Consider the following 18,836-nt stretch of genomic DNA (forward strand, 5'->3'; position numbering starts at 1 on the left):
AGATAGCGAGGCTACATACGAACGAAGAAGGCAGATGGCAGAACGCTGTCCTGTTTTTCGTCACCCATGTTCGCTTGTGAATGCAGCAGCTCTTGCTGGGTAGAATACACCTATCCCTTTCTTTGTCAATGCGTCAGAACGCAGCATCTTCAGGCTACCAGGTTCAGTTCACCACGTGGTAAGAAAGGGCGTGTGCCATTACCTACAAGAAAGCTTACTCCTAGGCAAGAACCTGTCGCAGCGCGGCAAAATAAACCACTTCCTGACTGTAAGACCGCTTAGCGTGCTGATCACCTGCGGATTAGAGATGTGACTTTGTCACCGGAGACGTGAAACGGCACGTCGGCGTCGTCACGCACCAGGTTTCGCTCCCAGTTTTGCATACACGTCATCTGCCCAACGTCCACGGAAAAAGCCGTAACCTCAAACCAAAAGAGAATGCCATAGCAGTCGCGGCACGCGTGATTGCAGGGATGCTTAGGCACGTTTGTTTGTTTCCTTGCACGAAAATCAGTCGCAACCTGTCGGTATTTTGGGGCTTTTCTTTACCCGGGGCGTTAATGCCTGACTTGCACGCGTCTGTTGTCAAGACGTCGCAGTTTACTCCCCGGTTTCAAAATTTTAGAAAAGCCGTCGTGTACGACAGGAAGTATAAAACGTCACCGTTCTGATGAGAGAATCCCTTCGTATTTGTTTACACACGACATCTCTGAGGAGTGCAAGGCGCTTGCAGCTTGCACTCCAAACAAAGAAGCGAGGCAACCGCGACAAAAATGAAGAGAAAGATGCCCGGGAACTGACGGCACAGATCCCAGACCAGGAGACAGCAGCACGCTCGAAGCACGGAAGCAAAGTGCGCGGGTTCAACCTTTGTTGAACAGCTCGGAGATGATCAAAAAAAAGACCAAACCGGCGTTTTCCGAAGAGAGGTTCCGCTATACCTCGGAAAAAATTTGCAACTGTTAGAATCCTGAGACAACCCGGACGTCAGTTAATATTCAACTGCATCGCCAGTCCTCACAGTAAGTAGGGAGACAAAGTTGCATTACTCCGTGTGAGGGCGGCCAAGTAGCCGAGCGCCTACAACTACAGCCCAGAAAAAACAGAGAAAACTCTCGCTCCGGGTGTACACCTCCCGTGCCTCCACGTGCAATCTGCCCGTCAGGTCTGGCAGTGAAACAAGCTGGAGAAAGAAATCTACCGATGCACCACACACCCCTCCCAAATCCGACGCGTGACACTAATAACAGCTCTCAGGCTGGACACGTAAAGTTCGGCAACACGAAGAATGTTTGTGGCTCCGGCTGCGCGAGATATCAGACTCTCCTGAGCCGTTCGTCCGGGATCGCGCTGCTACACTAGATTACACGCTTTCAAAGGAGCAAGTACAGCCGCTGGCATAGCTAGAGGCACCGCATTTGAGCCGTAAGAACAGCTACACCCGTGGAACCGCCCGACCTCAAAATGCGACAAGCACACCGGACGACAAGCCTGTGTTGCATGGAACGCAGCGCGCCCGATTCCACTCACCGCCGGGCCATCAGTCCAGATTCCTTCTGCCCTTCCTGTATCCGCGTTCCGCGGGGAACATGGAACCGGCAGTAGTAGTAGTAATAGTGAAAAGATCGGCAGGCTCACACTACCAGTATCACAAGAAACGAGCAACGACTCTTCCTGTAACCACAGCCCCTCACCCTGGCGACTGCATCACACAACCCTGCCTTCAAGTATCCTACCTCGACGTAAACGACGTCCTTGCGTCCAAGTCATCCGTACGAACAACACCACTGGGTGTCTTTAACCCAAGTCTTGCAGGCAAGCTAGAGGCCTGCAGAGTCTCTGCGGATGTACTCTACTGCTGATTACTTCATACCACCTCCTTCGACTTCTTTGCTCTCCACAACTAGGGTCTAAACCCTAAACTCCAAATACTGAGAACAAGGCCGCACCTCCAACACTAAATCTAAAAATATCGACGAAGCACAGGATACATCCCTTCGACCACACAACTGACACGAGGGGAGCTACAATGGGGCCCGAGGGCAGTCACCGAAGAAAAGCAGAGAACAAATCCGTGCGTGTCCGTGCCTCCGGAGACGTTACTCTCCTGGGGAGGATGCACGACATAAGCATTTGCGCCAATTTGCTGGCAAACGGAACAACAAGTCGCCACATATTCTTCATACGCAGCAGGTGTGCATTCCCCAATCCTGATTATAAAACGACACGAACAAGACAAACTTTTCCTGTCTCTGTTCGCACGGGACCGTCTGCGCAGTGAAAGCCCGAACTGCGCATGCAAGGGGACAAGGCGTCGTACGACAACCAGAAGGGAATGTGCACACCACTAAGAAGTTACCACTGCTCACCTCGTGTCAATGCTACCCCACGTCAAGTACCCCTATCCTGCGCTTTTCATATACACAATACTAAAGGAGCTGTTGCCTTCACTTTCTCTACAGCAGACAAAAAAGTTATGTCGACCGTCTGACAAGGCAAATACATGCACTGATGAATGCCAAGAGGAGTATTGGGGAGGATGTCGTATCTAACTCACTTCATGGTTACCAAACAAGAGCTAGACCGACTGTATTCATGGAAAATGATTAATACACTCCGTGAACACGACCCGTTCTCTGAGAGGGAACCCTGAATGCAATAGGCCGATGGCACATAGTAGAATAGGATACAACCGATGCAGAGTCGTAGCAGCAAGACCGCGGTCGCTGAGAAGATACTTCCGCCACTTCGGCGTGAGAAACTTTTTTCCCCCCTTGCCCATGGAAACGTTCAACAAGAAAAGCACGTCACCTGCCCTTACTAAAGAAAACATACCTGTTCGTTACGAATCCATCAGAAACAGAAAGAAGACACGGCGGACTGGAACGTGTCCGTCGGCTGGATGGATGCGCCACACGGTGCAAAAAGTATCACCGGGCCGACCCATCCGCCTTTTTGTCAAAAATGCTGGATATCTCGAACCAACAGATTGCCAGTCAATAACCTTGCCACTCGCACACCCTATTCAAGAGAATTACTTTTCAGACGTCCCAGATTTCTCCCTCGCTCCCAGGCACGCAGTCTCCCCTGAACCGCCTCGTGCTACGAACCACAGTATACATTCGAAAATGAGCTTCACCAAGTATCTCCATTAGATGGAGTGCCTCCGGCGATTGTGTACTCCAGGCCACCGATGTCTTCACCTCAGTACCAGCGTGGTGTTTTGTCAGCTCCCTGTCATCCTTTCTACTGGATCTAACTGTCCTGCACGTTTAGCCTCTCGGAGCTTTTCGGCCAAGAAGGACGAGCCGGTGACCGGTGGTCGTCTAGTCACAGAGAGCATGACCATCTACCGTGACGAGACGGAAGAAAGGATCCCCTGACCACACTATCATCCACACGAAAAGAGCTGTAAAGAGGCGTCACCTGACATGCATGATCACAACACATTACCACCCCTCACTGAAAGTGTTTCTCTTTGGCTCAATTCTGTACGGGTCACTCCAAAAAGAATGTGCGGGCTCTCGAACCATCGCTAACCAGGTCACGCGTCCCTTCTTCCTGTGAACATCTGATACCCGTCTTAAAAATGCCGGCCCGACTCTCACGCTGCCCTCCACACGTCCTTCCGTCGTTTCTGCCGGTTGAACCGCAGGAACGCCTAATGTCACCGAATTACCGCTGGGAGCAGAGCCTCCTCTCTGTCCTTACTATGGGTGCAGCACGTTATTGCCTGTTCGTACATGCAGACAGATGACTGACGCAACACCGCCTAAGCCCGCCTCCACCCTCGTTCTCTGGACTGCTTCTAACAACCTCCTACTAAAAGACCGAAGACGAAGTGATCATCTCTTCGAACCAAAACAGCAGGATTAGTGACGAGCAAATCTCTTCTAGAGTGCTTGGGGGAAGTGGGCGGAGCAGGGAAGGACAAAGGCGCGAGAAATACCTGCCGCAAGCTGGCAGTGTGATATCACACGCTCCCTCGAAAAACTAATGGTCCCTGCACTTGCAACCGGTCTACCACGAATCCTCCGTCAGTCAACCGACTCGGCATCTTCGTCTCTCTGAAGGCCTGGCAGAGACAACGAACCGTATAAGCAGACAACAACCCCACATCGTCCCTCTTGCACTGCCATCAATCGACCTCGACTTCACCCGCACCTACCAGCTTACTTAACTTCAGATGTGTCATACAATACGCCTGTGCTCAGCAAGAGGAAGGAGCACGCTGAAAAATGTTGTCGTTCCGCTAGGAATACCTGGGCAGGTTAACTAGAAACAAGGAAAGAAACAACCCTGGCCTCTGAATGAAACACGAGTGTAATCTAAGGCCGGTACCGGAAAACGAGATTCTTCGGGGACACTTATTAGAGAAACCGACGAAAAAGAGAACTCGATATATTTGAAAACTCGTGGCCCGCCCGGCCCTGAGAGACATGTTCTATCCTTCCCAGCTGTTGGAGAATCGCAATCGGCGTAACGCTCCCACCCAGCGGCTACTTTCTCGCCCCCGACCTCGAAATCAATGGCGAGAAAACAACAGTTGTCTATCTCAAAGAAACAACATTTCTGGCTCTCTCTGCGTCTGATTTCTTCACAACGCTCTATACAGAGGGTCGCGGCAAATCCCCTGGATTCCCACGGAGCCGACCCATTCTCTACCTCTACCCCTACTCTCCCTTACATGGCCCGGCTCAGCTCACTCCGAGCTCTCTGGTCCACCTCGTTCCTCGCTCCCCGTCACAACCTGCTCTCTTCAATGGGCTTCCCCGTCAGGGCACACAAGAACCGCATCTGAACACCACAGGATCCACCCGGATAGATCTGCACATCGCCCCTCTTTCCCCTACACACTCCTCTTTCACAGGGCATCTCAAGAGCGCACGACATCATGATGCGCGCTGCAGGGAGTCCCCCCCCCGGTATGCTCGGACCCCTCGCCTGAGACCCAGACGTTGCAGCCAATTTTTTAGTCGTCGCGACAAAAGAGATCAAGTCCGACTGTAGGCAGGGATGAATCCACCAAGGCAGGGGGTCCACGGAGGAGTTAGACACTGCCGAAGACAGGGGAAAGTGGGGCTCGTCACCGAGGCAGGAACTGCAGAGGCGGCTGATGTTAGCAGCGGAGAGCATAAGAATGCCAGCGGGGGAACAAAGTTAAAAACACTAGCTGGAACGAGGAGGCCGAAGGAACGACTAAGAAGCGGCCGGAGTCCAGGGGTGATATAAAAAACTCATGAACATACAAGTAATCGTCTTAGTATACTAGAACGTGTACCCGGAAGGAGGTGTGGCAAGAAAGAATAAAGACAGATAAGCAACTAAATATATAAAACCGTCCCCTGAAGAGCAGGATCTACGGTACGCTGGCAGATGCTAGCGCATTCGCCGTGCTCTGCCCTGCTACGTTGAGAAGTCGAGAATACCGTTCAGCTGGCCCGCCAACCGAAAATCCTGTGCAGCGACACGCTCCACGGCCTCCTCATCATCTTCCTCCGCCTCGTTGAAATCATCGAAATAGCTGAATGAGAAAACACAGGACAGGTAAACCTGGAGCAAGAAAAGAGAGTTTTAGCCTTAAAAAAGAACGAAATAGACAGTCACCCCACAGTATGACGGGTGGTGCACCCGGCCAAACAGGCATAGATCGGTACAAGGCCGGGCAGAAGGGCGTCCGGGATACGAGAAAGAAAAAGAGAAGCTGAGAAAGAGGGGAGAACTAAGTCCTCTTTCTCTTTTTAAAAAGGAAGCAGATTGCTTGCACATGCCACACCACATCTCAGTTCCAATGCACGTCGGGGCTATGGCAAAATTAGTATCGAGAAAAGCAAAGAAACCCAACAGCCTGTGCGTCAACGGAGGTGCCTTCATAGGGTTCCACACCAAGTCGTCGACCCCTCGGCAGCGAACACGGTGTAAGCATAACAATCGGATCTCTCGCTCGTGAAGTCTCTTCCTTCAGCGTGAACGATGTTGAAGGGGTATCCGACGTCAAAGCATCCCGCGAAGCTCATGAGTGCAGTATTCAGGCCTTGAAAGAATGAAGGGAGGAATCAACGAAAGCCCGCATCCACAAGAATAAGTTGTCCTAGAAAGCCTGGAGAGAGACAGAGTGACTGCCCCCCCGTTCCCCCTTATGACGCTAACGCATGCTACGGCGTACGAAAAACTTACTGGGAGACCATCCAAGAAATCAGATCGTCCACTGCAGGGTCATGAAGAAACTGTGCTGACTCAATCTTCTGAAAAGTATGATAGAGCACACAGGACGAAGGGAGGAAGACAGTGTCCCAACATGTACTGACTGAAGCAAGCAAGGCACGTACAAGAGACAAAAGCCACTCTGTGTATCTCTTCGGTTCTACTTCCTCTTTGTCGCATGCAGAAAGCAGGTACACATGGACATCCCGATGGAAATTGATACTCAGCTGCGCGCTTTTCCGGTACCAAGTAGCGCGGCTCATAAGATGCCGCATGCAACTCGGACGGTGCGTGTCTGTATTCTTTCCTTATAGGAGCCGCACACGAGGGATACTTTTCTTTGACTCCCCTCTAGACTCGCAAAACCGCATCTTTTTCTTCCCGTCCACGTGATATGTTCGCCAGAGTCAGAAATAAAACAATCGTGAGCAGCAACAGACTTTCCGTACACCCCTTGCAAAGCTCGCTCACTCAGTACAAGAACAACAACGCTCAGAGACCGTATCAATAAAGAGGCAGTACCTACCGCTATGCCGTCACGTCTGTACACATCCATACGGCTCGATGGTCGCGCATCCAACACACCACGTAGGAAGTCGAGAGCGATCCTGCACAAGAGAAAAAACGTACAAACACCCTCAATACCTTCTCCGTCTTCGCAGGTGTTCATCTTAAACATATCACATATATCCAGTTGCTCACTTATCCTGCTTGCGACACTTGTACCCTCCCTTCTTCTAGAGGAAGCATGGGGCAGATGTGAGTAGAGAATTAGAATGACATCGCAGCTAAGAGAAGATACATCTGCGTGCGTCTACAAATATTGGAGCGCTACCTTTGAGTGAGAATAGAACCGTACGTATTTGAGGTGAGTGAGCCGTGACGAAATAAACACCGCACGTAATATACGAGGAAAGAGGGCGGGTGTTTCGCTGTCTGGCTAGAATCAAAGGCACAGGGCAATCTGGACAGGGGGGGGTAGAGGTACGTCGTCTCTTAACCGAAGAGAGGAGAAAAACCGTCCGTCACTCACATAACGGAGGCGCGGTCATATTTGTTTTGTTCGAGGATATCAAGCATGCCTTGGATGACAGAGGGTTCCGCTCCAACCACCTTGTCCAGATGTCGCTTTCCATGGTTGAGCGCCATGTGTAACAAGTACACTGCAGCTTCCTGAAAGAAAAAGAAACGATGGGATCCGCCAAGGTAAGTACGAGCTCGTCCCTTACTTACCCGGCAGGGTTGCGCGACACTTACGTAATCCACGATAAGCTTGCTGTAAGAAGACGTACGTAAGTAGCCAGAGTATACATGGATCAACAACAACAACAACAACAACGAGGAAGGGGTGTAAAAGGTGTGAGAGAGCTCTCGAGATGCAGATATACATACAGATATCGAGAGAAGAGATAGACAGAGGTTTACTCAGAGCACCACCACGACGAGTCACACGAGCATCTGATGTGCCACCTCAACCCGTTCCGTGACTCCGTCACATCAAGTCTTCTAGCGCTACTCTATAATAAGGCAAAGCATAGTGCCCCATAGAAAACAGCACCGCAGGCATTGCAAGACCTAAGTGACAAGCCCAAGTAAAGCTGCCCCGGAATGAAAGCGAAAAGACCTACTAATCAAAGATCTATTTCCAAAGCTGACTCGAATGATTGAAGGTAAGTGACGAAGTTTAGAGAAAGCAATACGGCAACGAGTAAACAAACGAGAAATTCCAAAGAATGCACTGACTTCATCGAGAGCAACTCCTCAAGAAACTGGTTGATGTGAGGTCTAAATACTCTTCTTGAACTGCCAAGGATCAAGGGGAGGTGAGCTGACGTCAGACTGTAGAGGGGAGACTTCTGTTTAGCTCTGAGTTCCATGCAGCTAATAGAGAAGGGACAAAAGAAAACAGACACATGATTCTATTACAAGACACGATCTAGTTATGATCTTTATGATCATGATGCCTGTCATGTACGAGGGATGTAATACTGACTTCTCTCTACCTCTATTGCCGTCCGGTTGAACTGAAAAGAGATAAGGGGTAGGCAGGTCTGACGGGAAAAGACGGCTGGAACGAAAAAGAGAATTTCTTAGGGAGACAGGTATGTCTCCTTGCTGAGAACTATGATAGGGAACCTTCACCAGCAATGTGTCTTCCCTTACTCGGCGTATATCATACGGCTCGGCCGAATTCAGGATTTCCGCTGCAGGCTTGATCAAGGCGACCACGTAATCCGTCTGAGGGGAAAAGAAAGAGACGATAAGAAGACAGAACATCGTTCTCACCCCCTGTTGATTCCTCACTCCTTTTTACATGTCTTGCATTGTTGAAACGTAAGTACCCCCTGCAGATTGGGGGAGTGACGATTTCTGTCCAGACGACACCAGCGTAAAACTTGCAGTAAAAGCACTTCGTGGACCGAAGAGGGATAATACAAGACTCCCTCGTATCCCACTCACACGTCATATTGGACAATGTCTGCTGCTCATCCACCAGTTGTAGAGCACGCAGGACTGGAGGAAAGCGAAACACTTTGGCTTGGAATTTGGTGCCATGTGAGAGCTCACTATTCACTCGTAGTGCCAACCCCACATTCGAACAAGCTAGTTTACAAAGACTGTTGAAGACCGACGCAATCTGCGTCCGCTTGATAACATGAATTAATGATACACTGTCTGTGGAACCCGGACAGCCGAGGGAGGCGATGAACTTTTCTCAGAATAGATCAAATTTACCCGCTGTGACGCTCCAGCCGCCATGCAAGCGACGAAGGATAAGGTAGCGCACAAGACACCTCTGCAAAAGAAACAAGGTTGCAGAAATACACTGGCAGACGCGCGATAAGCGACCAGAAAAGGCACGGGAAGAACGAGAGGGTGTTTAGAATCCCAGACAAGCGGCGGCATTACTGCGGCGGGTAAATGCTGCACGCAAAACTCCCTTTGCGCACCACGGTGGACAATAAAGATACAGGAAACCCCGAGGAATCGACTCCCAATAAAGACCCAGTAAAGAAAAATTCAAGACTGAGGTGCAAGTAACCGTTAGAGGGCAATGAAGAGTACCGAAGAGCTGCAAGTCTCCGGAGTCCAGGCAGAACGGTACGGGCTTATACCTGTGCATCACATCCTTCTGCTGCAACAGTTTGACTAGCAGACGCTGGAAATCCTCGCCTCCAGCTGAGATCATGTCGTCTGCCCACGTATCAGCCAGTGGTAAGCATGCACAGAAGAGATCTGAACAACCAAGAAACATACAGAAAAAGAGGTAGAAGAGGACTGAAAGGCTCGAGGAAAAAAAAACGCAAGAGAAGCATTCCTCGTATACTGCATACTAACAGAGAAAATATTCCTTCAAACTCTTCTGCCAGATACAGTCATTACTTCCTTCCTTTCGCCGCTGTCAGCCCCCGCGCAGACGACGAGTGAAAGACACAGGAAAACAAAAAAGAATGGCAGTGCCATAACAAAAGCTTGAGCAGAAAGACAAGAAAACGAAAAAAAAGGACGGATGCCTGGCAACTTCGCTTAGTCGCGAGACATAGGCGTCTGCAAAACAGAACAACTTTGTAACCGCGTCCACAACAGAAGAAGCCGCAGCGAGTCTTCGCAACGTCGAGCCGGATCCAATAGCGACACTTGTCATCGCACTCCGGATCCCCCTAACGTCAGGCTTATAGACTTTCTGAACACACACACTTCCCCTGCGTGGCAGTGAAAACATGGATTAAAGAAACGTTTCACCACCCAATGCACGTGACTATATTCGCATGCCATCGATCTACTCTGGGTTCTGCCTCAGTCTACAGTTTGAGAAACACAAGATGCTCTAGTCAGCCTACTTGACAACTGCCGTTCAGTCAAGACACCGCAACGCGCGCGTAAGACGTTGCTCACATTCATGCGACATTCACAATTAGGTGAGAACTGCTCACTCAGTAACTTCAACGCAGGGACGAGAATGTCAGCCCCATTGCCGTTGAATCTCTTCAGCCTCTCACGCTCTCCGTCAATCTGCAAGTCCGCCGTGGTGGCGTCGATATTGTCCCCGCCATGTTCGGGGAATTGCTTGTTCGTCTGTTCGGTCACAATATTACCATCCTCTGCTAGTGTACGGCCTGAAAACGGCGTCGAACGAACCGTGGTATTCGCTGAGTTGTGCTCTGCTCCCTTGAAAAAGTTTGTGCTAAACTGTGCGTCGGGAGAACCCTCTCCTTTTCCGAGTACTGCCTCTCTCTCACGCTGCAGAAGCACACCTTGGAATCCCTCAAAAACAATGCGGACGAGGAGAAGAACAAGGTCGGGAGAAGTTTCTTTCAAAGCTTCAACAGATGCATTCTCTGCTTCAGCAGCTGTCAGGACGAATGCGGTAGCATCCTGGGACTCCCCTGTAGTCCCACATTTCCGATCACCCGCGCTCTGCACCTCTATGTCACTCTTTGAACAAGAGGGCGAATGCGTAGGAATCCTTGAGGCCTGCATACTTCCTTGTACGCTTATACTTGAAGCGACGTCCGCTGTCATCCTGTCCGAGCGCGGTCCCCCACCGCCCCCCAAAGCGCATGCAACATCGCTCCCAACCCGCGATGAAGGGCAAGGCGGCGGAAGAGACGGACGAGCACAAAATACTGACTCTAGAAAAAGAACAAGACACCAGAGGGCTTCACCCAGAGCTGCCCGACGATCATCAGTCGCCGACAAACGAAGCGCTGCGTGTTGCTTCTCGACCTCCGACCGTAATAGCTCTGTAAGGACTTGCAGCCCACCAACGAGGGGACGCGACGACACAGATGGAGACGCGCACATGGGCCCGTCGCCTTCAGAAGTCCTGTCGAAAACACCGCAGCTGACCGCTGTCCCTGCTAACATCGGCTTCAAGACAGCAGGCAAGTGCAAGGGCGGTCGAAGGAGGTTAGCCAGAAACCATGCCGCTGTACGCAAGCAGGTTGCTGAGGGCCAGGCCGGAGCGTAGGACGAAGCGTTCGAGGCTGTAGGCTGAGCTGTTGAGCCCACATCAAGCTCAACAAGCGCCTGTCGCATCGCGTCCACGGCAGATGATATCCCCCCCGCACCACATACTGTATCCTGAAAATCCGCTGCCACATTGCCTAAGGCAAAAAGTACTTCCTGCCGAACCTGTCGAGCTAAGGCTATGACTGTCCCCTTGCCTTCACTTCTTTCTACTGCTACAGACGACTTTGTTAAAACTGTCTGGAGGAGCGAAAGAAGAAGAGGAAGCCACACTGGCACAGCCTCTTGGGGAAGAGGCCGCGCAGCAACCGCAGCAGCAATGCAACCACAAGCGTGCTGTAGTAGTCGCAGACAAAACTCGACGAGTGAGACGGGGGCAAAAGGTGAAACTGCACCCTCCACTGCCGAGGACACAATAGCACACGTTGGATGGACTAACAGCAAAACGGATGAAGACTTGTCACAAGGCGGCGAGGCCACGCCGACCAGGTGAGAGTGCCCTGGCAATGGTGAGCCATCCTCAAGAAGGTTGGGGTAGCAAGCAATCAACTCATGAATCAATTTCAAGAGGCGCAACGCTTCCTGATGAGCAGATGTTGGTTCTACTTTCACTTCACCGACCTGCTGAAGCGAGGCGAGTGGTAAGAGTCTGTCAAGCTGACCGATCAGAGGGATTATCGGCTGTGGAAGAGGAGGGGCGTTTAGAGGCATGAACTGGCGCCGGCGAGACGCAACTGCCTTATCACGATCTGAGCGCCGAATCCGGAGCAGAGCCGAGTGTCTTGAGACCTGGTGCGTCGTGGATATACCCGGTCGCGCACTCTTGATTGACGGATGATGCCGTCGAGGCAGATCAGCAAAACAAGGGCTAAAGCTTTGAGATGGTGACGAGGAGGAAAAAGTGGCCGCTCCACCCCCCACGGCTGTGCGGCCGGGACATTCCAGGGAGCCTAAATTCGAGGCAGCATAATCAGTAGAGCCTCCCGAAAAGCCCGATGGAGCAACCGAGTCCCCTGTTGTTGCCTGGAACCGCAACTCGGCACGAGACAGGGCAAAACCGGACGGTTCGGATGAACCGCACGCTTTGGAAGCGGTTGCCCGGCCCCCAGTCGTAGCACGGAGAAACCAGCGTTCCTCCTGATTTGACTCCATAAGCGTCGGGCTGAAGGGTCGAAGAGGACAAGAATAAAGGAGAGGGAGAAGTTCTCTTACAAATTACTGTGGTCTAATTTGCCGGCAACCGGAAAATACGGTCCTCACCGTCTAGCGAGTAAACCACGCTGGCAGGACAGCTGCCAGGGCACTCGACGGAGAGGTGGGGACCCTTCGCGACGGAAATCGGGTGAGCGGCTTTAGGGCTGAATCCCGGAAACAGTGGCAGGCGGGAGAGAAACACAAAGCAGCTGCCGGCAGCGAGGCGCGCAGTTTGCGGCGAAACGCTAGAAGGAGGCCACCAGATTTAGGGGCGGAGAAAAGAACCCAAGATTCAATGCCAATCAGAGCTGTCTGGTACCTTTCTGCGGAACTGTGCAGAAGCATGCCGAAGCGGAGAACTGGCTACTGCGTGTTTAGCAGAAGCAAATCAGCCTAGAAAACAGAGCAGGTTAGTCTCTCCGGCAAAAACGCGCTTCTGCTGGGGCTAGACCCCCTGCAAATCAACCGCAGATGCTCGGTGCGAAGTCGCACCCGAGGCGGGGCCCTGGACGGCAAGAGTAGCCGTCCATTATGCGGGTCTGGGAGCCGCCGTGACGATCACCCCTGCGGTTTCTAGGCACGACCACGGGAGCCGTCTCGGCATGGATGGTCTGTCCTGCCGGAAAGACGGATCGACGCACCAGGAACTGTCTTCCATGTCCCCCACGTCTACAATGTCCTGTATGCGAGTCGAAGAATCTGTTACTTCTCGGCACGATGTGCTGACAGTCCAATACCGTAGACGGAAGGGCTCGAGCGCACCTCTCAAAACTGCGTGTCACGCCACCCGACTCCTTGGGCCAGAAGACACGCCGGTCTCAATTATTGTGTCCTTTGACAATACCTTGATAGCACTGTATTCGGGGCGCAGGCCGAACGCTTTGTGACCAGGGTTAGTCGCTTTCCCTTATGAAGCCCGTCTGGCTCTCGACTCTGGGACTCTAGCACTGTTGGGCACTTTCGTTCAGTTTACTGGGGTGGTTTGGATCGTAGCCGAGCGCTGGGATGAAAGTCGCCTACAGGACGCTGTCAATGTCGCCGGCGCTGCCGGAGAACCACCATATAGCAGTTCGCAGAATAGCACTACAGTGCGTCCACTAAGACCCCTGTAACGCCTGCCAGCTATGACGCTCTGTAGCCGGGCGTGTGACGGGTCGCAAGGAAGCGCTGTATTTTGAGCCACCGCCTGTGGACGGCGACGGTGCGCGTCACGGGTACTGGTGTTTCGTTTTTTGTCGTTGTGAGAGAGACCAGATATGAACCAGTGAACGGCTCAGGAAATGCAGGGACAGCAGCAGGGGCGTCCCTTTCTCTCGCTTCCGGTTTCGCTCCCGGTCCAAAGAGAATACTGCAGGGAGCCTGTCATCCATGGCGATTCTGGCCGCCGCCATCGGGTCACTAACAGCTACTGATCGGGTCTGCAGCGTGCTTGAGGCAATACAACACTCAGTTCACTACTGTGTCTAAGGTCCGCTTCCCGGCCATGACGGAGACGCGTGGAGGAGATTCCCTGTTTAGGGACCACGCCCCCGCAGGAAACGAGATTCTCGGCTGTGACTGCAAATGTACTGCAACGTCTGGATTCTGTCTCAGCAATGCCGGCCGTCGGAGCTCTCGTCTTTTCTGTGTCTACTCTGAGCCATGTCAGTCCGAAGACAGCGTGCTTCAGCTTGTGTTTCGTCTTGGAAGTTCGCTCTTTTGGGATCCGTTGAAACTGGACTGCCACTTGAATCGCTGACCGGCTCCTCCGAGCTGAACGTTAGCGGCGTCGTTCTGAAGACTGCAGGGGACAAAGAGTCGAGCTTTCATGACGTTGGTACGTCGGGAGTTTCCGGCCTACGTGACGTAGAGGAATGATTTCGAAATGAGCGTTCGGCGGCGAGTGCTGTCGAGCTGTTAGCAATGTGGGCTTGCGGATGAGAGCATCCACACCGCCTGTCTCCAGGCAAAGGCAGTGCCCCCTTCTACCCAGGGGCTGATGATCAAGGGCATGTCCATCGAAGACACGGCATGCATCCACCACGACCGTGACTGCGAAGCTTGTCCGCAGCAGCTGCGCATTCTCCACTTTTTTCCACGGCGTCTCGAGTGTACGTTGTCCATCATGGACAGTCAGGAAAAAGCTAAATGCGAGTCGCGCGGGGGTGAGAGTCTGCCCCTACCATCCGGCCGCACTCAACCAGCAAATGAGAAACGGTCCACGTGCGCCCCCGAGAGCGCAGGCCAGCCCACACGTGCGGTACACAGCAATCCGCGCCCTGCACAAGTTTCTCTCTCCAGCTGGAACCAGGGCGCCAGGACACAGACCTCGTCACACAGACAAGCCCTGGCACACGTCATAGTGAGGCAGAGTCCAGAAAAACATTGTAGCTCGGTGAGGGAAAAGACGCCAGCATGGGGCGCCACACCCAGGTGAACTGCGAGTACTTCAGCCGACAACGCTATCCTACCTGCGCGGGCTGCTTGGCAAGAAACCTCCCGCCCCTACACGGTGCGATCCGCGGACACCGGGCGACTCCTTCAAATTGACAGGTCCAGGCGGACGTCCATGCCAGCTATTACCTGAGGCAGCCACAGGTGGCCTGTCCTGTGGGCCCCTAGTTGTTCGGCGACGCCGCCACCACATGTACTGCGACCAGCCACTGCTTGCGTTGCTGCTCCCGGAAGCCCCTCCGCACGAGGGGTACGCAGAATACTCTCCGCGGAATCCACTCATCCATACCAGAAAATACTTCGGTCCGCACATGGGCTCCTCCCGCAGTCCTCTTCCTTCACTCCGGCAGGAATCCCGAGTAGCCGGGGAGATGCCTGAGGCTACAGTTCACACGCGTGGCACCCAGAGAGACTATGAGAATGCTCGGAAGAGAGGAATGGAGGCTTTCGTGTGTCACCGCTCCTCAGGTTTTGTTCTTAAGAGGCAGCACCTCTTCGAAGTCGGCGCTTACTAGGTCTTTGACAAGTTCACTTTATTTACTGGCCTCGGAGGCCTGTCCCTCGTTTCTCGCTGATAGGGTATGGGGGGATTTGTCCTAGCTATGTACCCCTGCGCAGACGCAGTAACATCTCGCCCTTTACTATGTTGACAGCGGCTTCTCAGCGTTTCTGACAAGAAGCGGGCGAAGTGGCTTGACAGCCTAGGACCACCTTACTGAGTAGTGAGGAATATGGCCGGCATAACCAGGGGTTCCCTTCCTGCAGAATTGGGCACGCGCAACTCGGATGCAAAGACTCATGCCTTTGAGAGAGCCTCACAGCGGCCGTCTTGTTTCAATAGTCGATGCCGGGTGCGACTCACGTCAGCTCATTCTTGTTGAACGGGATGCACGTCGCTGAGGAAGGCAAAACGTCCCTGGGATTTTTGCCGGAGTGGCATATCTCTACCACAGATACGACAACACATGCCGGCAGGGCACTCTACCGTTGGAGATAGCTGATGGTACCAGCCTTCGCAAGAAGGAACACGCAGGTGTATTAACACGATTTCCAAGCCAGCGTCTGCCCATGGAAACGCTGACTCACTTGCAGCTATCTGCCGCCCAGGTTCGGTACGCGCTTACCTGTTTTATACATGCTATCTGCACAGGGTCTGACAAGGCAGCTCGGTCTCTCTGGCGTCTTAACAAGAGCAGTTTTTTGCCTGCGGTCCTCAGTGGGCACGGAGACAAAAACCAAGGCAGTCTGTGAACTGCGTGATGGTGCGGTACTTGCTCTCCTGCATGTACGTATCCTGGACCACCTTATGCTACAGGGCCATCCCTGAGGGGTCAGCAGCGGGGCTGGAGTGAGTCGCTTCCGAGTGTTGCTACTTACCTCTCTTGCAGCACCCCGGTAATCCGGCTTATAGTGTCCATGTACTCAGTTTTCCAGATACGGGCAGTTGCTTGAGTTGATAGGCCCCGCTTGTTCGTCTCTACCAGCTGACCGGCCACGGGGGGCGACTGTGTATCTCCGTTCTCAGCATTCGGGGACTGCGATCCATCCTTCCGCCCACCCAAGCATTCCCTTCCAGTGACACGTGGAGCTGCCGGTGCCTCGAAGTCTTGCTGGTATGATGTTCTTGGGAAACGCTCCGCGTGGCAGGTGGCGGGCACAGGGTATGTCGCGGCTGCATCTCTGTAAAAGTGTTCCGGACGCGTCGCCATATTGAGCTACAGCGGCGAGTGTCCAGCGCACATCGAGTGCCAGCTCAGTACGACAGCGGAGTGGATTCTGACGGCAGGTGACTCTCTCTATGGGTCTTGCCAGACTGGAATGTGCGACTCTTCGCGATACTGCGGACAGCCCCGTGCGAAAGAAAATTCAGCGACGGTCACAAAGCTCTCGGGCGTCGACTCGCCCGATCCCTGAAGCCCAAGTGTATTCCTAAGCCCCCACCCGGGCCATGCGCGGGCCTTCTTGATAGATGTGTTGGCGCATGCAGTCCCTGTCAGTCCCGACTACTCAACGTCACTACTGATTGACGGGTAACAGCACCGGCTACATTCTACCGGGATGCTGGAGACTGCTGAGCAGGCTCCAGGAAGCAAGCGCAGACTTGCTGGCCAGCACAGACGTGAAGGTGCGCCCAGCAACTGTCTCTGTCGTGCTCTTTAGGAAGAGGCACGTGCCTACAGCACGAATCTGCATGCGTACCCGCCAGTTCCAAGTAAAGACCTTTACTGAACAGGGACTCTCTGGCCAAACCTGGGCCGCGGGCTCTGTCCCCGCACAGAGAACGAAAGCTCCAACACTGCTGTTCACCAGCAGCTTCGACAGTTGCGACATGGGCAGGCGCACCCGTTGCAGACTACCGTACCGCGGTCCCCTGGACACGTCGCGCGCACACACCGAGGTAAACACAGCATCCTGAGTCAATCGACTCACCGACATCCGGCCGATACCCGGGCTCCTGCACAGAACCATGTCCGGTGAACATGTCTGCTCCGGTGACTACCTGTTTTCCGAGACTCGGGGGCTCACCAGGTGTACAGACAGCATCCTAGTCCCTACGAGACTCGTCTACAGACGTGTCTTCTAATTGTTGCGTCTTGTCCTAGCGGCGTTGCGGTCTACGCCTGTCCTTCACCCCACGACCCACAATGAACGCACTTCAGGGCTGTTTGTGTATCTGCCTCTGGGCGGCATGGCTTTCCCCTAGCGCCGCATTCCGCTTTCGAGCCCCGGCAGACCCGCTTGCTGTAGCTGGAGAGGGGCTCTCTACTTTTGCAGGAAGGAGCACGGAAGCTGAGCAGCAGCAAGCGGACCTCCTCACGCGAGTTCTTCGAGACGAGGCACAGAAAACCACTGAGTGTCGCCGTAATGCTGCTGAGGCTTCCAGAAACTTGGCACCTCCACTACCCACGAAAGACGAGCTGCGCCAGCAGTGCCTTACGGACGCTCGAAAAGAAATAGCACAGGTGCATGCCCCGCCCGCTCTACATATTGGCGCCTTGAGTGATCAGACTCGAAACGCAGGTCCCTTTCACTCACCGGCGGCAGGCCGAAGCTGAGATGATGAAAAAGTGTGATGAGGTGGCGGAAGGTGAGGCTGCACGGCTTACGTCTTGCGGAAGATTTGTTAGACTGGCGCTTCTTTGGGAATGCAGAGCAGCTTAATTCGCTGTTGGAGAGACGGAGGAAGGCACGCGAAACAATAGCACAATGTGAAGACACCGTGAGTACCCGGCAGTGACTTCGGGGCGCTTCACACCACGCTTATGCTGGTCCGCGCGCAGCTGCAGAGTACCACCGAAAGACTTGACGAAGCAGCGCAGGAGGATCGCCGGCTGCAAGCGTCAGCGATTGGGTATGACCTGACAGGGTTGGAGAAGTCCATGTCAGCGGAGGCGGCCAGGAGGCTACGGGCCGCCTACGCTGAAGCCGGCGCGTGCGACCATGACTACTCAGTGCTCTGTCCGTTCTCCTGGATTGACATGGGAGATGGAGTCAATTGCAAAGCTCCTCCTGCTTACGTTGGTAAAACTGCCACCAGAGCAGCTATGAAACGCTGATCCAACCGTCGTGCCGGGCAGGCCCATGCGACAGAACTCAGGACTTCGCCATAGCAGCAGAAGACAAAAGAACAAGAGAGATGGAGTGCCTGGTTACATGGCCATGGTATGTAATGCTTGAATAAGTAGTGTTTTCCTCAATGGATTTCTCGGGGATAGCTTGAAAAAGTGTCAAAGAGATTACGCACAACTATGCCCTCTCGGCTGGACCGAGTACGTCGACTGATCAGCAACGCTATTAGTTCTAGATGTGTTGAGCCGTGCGAACGTATTAGTGTTGGAGGTGGCCATTGCACCGCGCCTTCGACCTATTCTGGTGAGCCTTATGCCTGTCCTCCCGCGCACACACGGTGCCTGCTCACCATCGCTGGCATGGCAGGTCGGTGCTCGAGGACCTTCAAGTTTGCAGACCTCTCGAGGTAATCGACACATCCTGCCGGCGGACACCGGAGTTGAAGTTCAGAACGGATTCCTCAG

General features: G+C 53.3%; 3 protein-coding genes across 3 annotated transcripts; 1 reads left to right on the plus strand and 2 right to left on the minus strand.

The window, feature by feature from the left end:
* Positions 1 to 285: 285 nt before the first annotated feature.
* CSUI_005960 (uncharacterized protein) lies at positions 286 to 12,824 on the minus strand. The gene is made up of 8 exons (XM_068066125.1): positions 10,140 to 12,824; positions 9,321 to 9,441; positions 8,941 to 9,001; positions 8,368 to 8,442; positions 7,238 to 7,377; positions 6,731 to 6,812; positions 6,178 to 6,245; positions 286 to 5,524 (listed from the first exon to the last, which is right to left on the minus strand). The coding sequence occupies exons 1-8, from the start codon at positions 12,325 to 12,327 to the stop codon at positions 5,407 to 5,409; spliced, it is 2,853 nt and encodes a 950-aa protein (XP_067921897.1). The 5' UTR covers positions 12,328 to 12,824; the 3' UTR covers positions 286 to 5,406.
* Positions 12,825 to 15,142: 2,318 nt separating this feature from the next.
* Positions 15,143 to 16,663, minus strand: CSUI_005961 (uncharacterized protein). Its single transcript, XM_068066126.1, has 4 exons — positions 16,180 to 16,663; positions 15,665 to 15,746; positions 15,519 to 15,561; positions 15,143 to 15,183 (listed from the first exon to the last, which is right to left on the minus strand). Exons 1-2 carry the CDS (start codon positions 16,509 to 16,511, stop codon positions 15,671 to 15,673), a joined length of 408 nt encoding a protein of 135 aa, XP_067921898.1. The 5' UTR covers positions 16,512 to 16,663; the 3' UTR covers positions 15,143 to 15,183; positions 15,519 to 15,561; positions 15,665 to 15,670.
* Positions 16,664 to 18,065: 1,402 nt separating this feature from the next.
* On the plus strand, positions 18,066 to 18,359 carry CSUI_005962 (cpw-wpc domain-containing protein; the record flags this gene model as incomplete). Its single annotated transcript, XM_068066127.1, is given in 2 exon segments — positions 18,066 to 18,071; positions 18,084 to 18,359. The coding sequence occupies 2 exon segments, from the start codon at positions 18,066 to 18,068 to the stop codon at positions 18,357 to 18,359; spliced, it is 282 nt and encodes a 93-aa protein (XP_067921899.1).
* Between the last annotated feature and the right edge of the window lie 477 nt (positions 18,360 to 18,836).

The sequence above is a fragment of the Cystoisospora suis genome (genome assembly GCF_002600585.1).
Source record: "Cystoisospora suis strain Wien I chromosome Unknown contig_2965, whole genome shotgun sequence".
NCBI lineage: Eukaryota > Apicomplexa > Conoidasida > Eucoccidiorida > Sarcocystidae > Cystoisospora > Cystoisospora suis.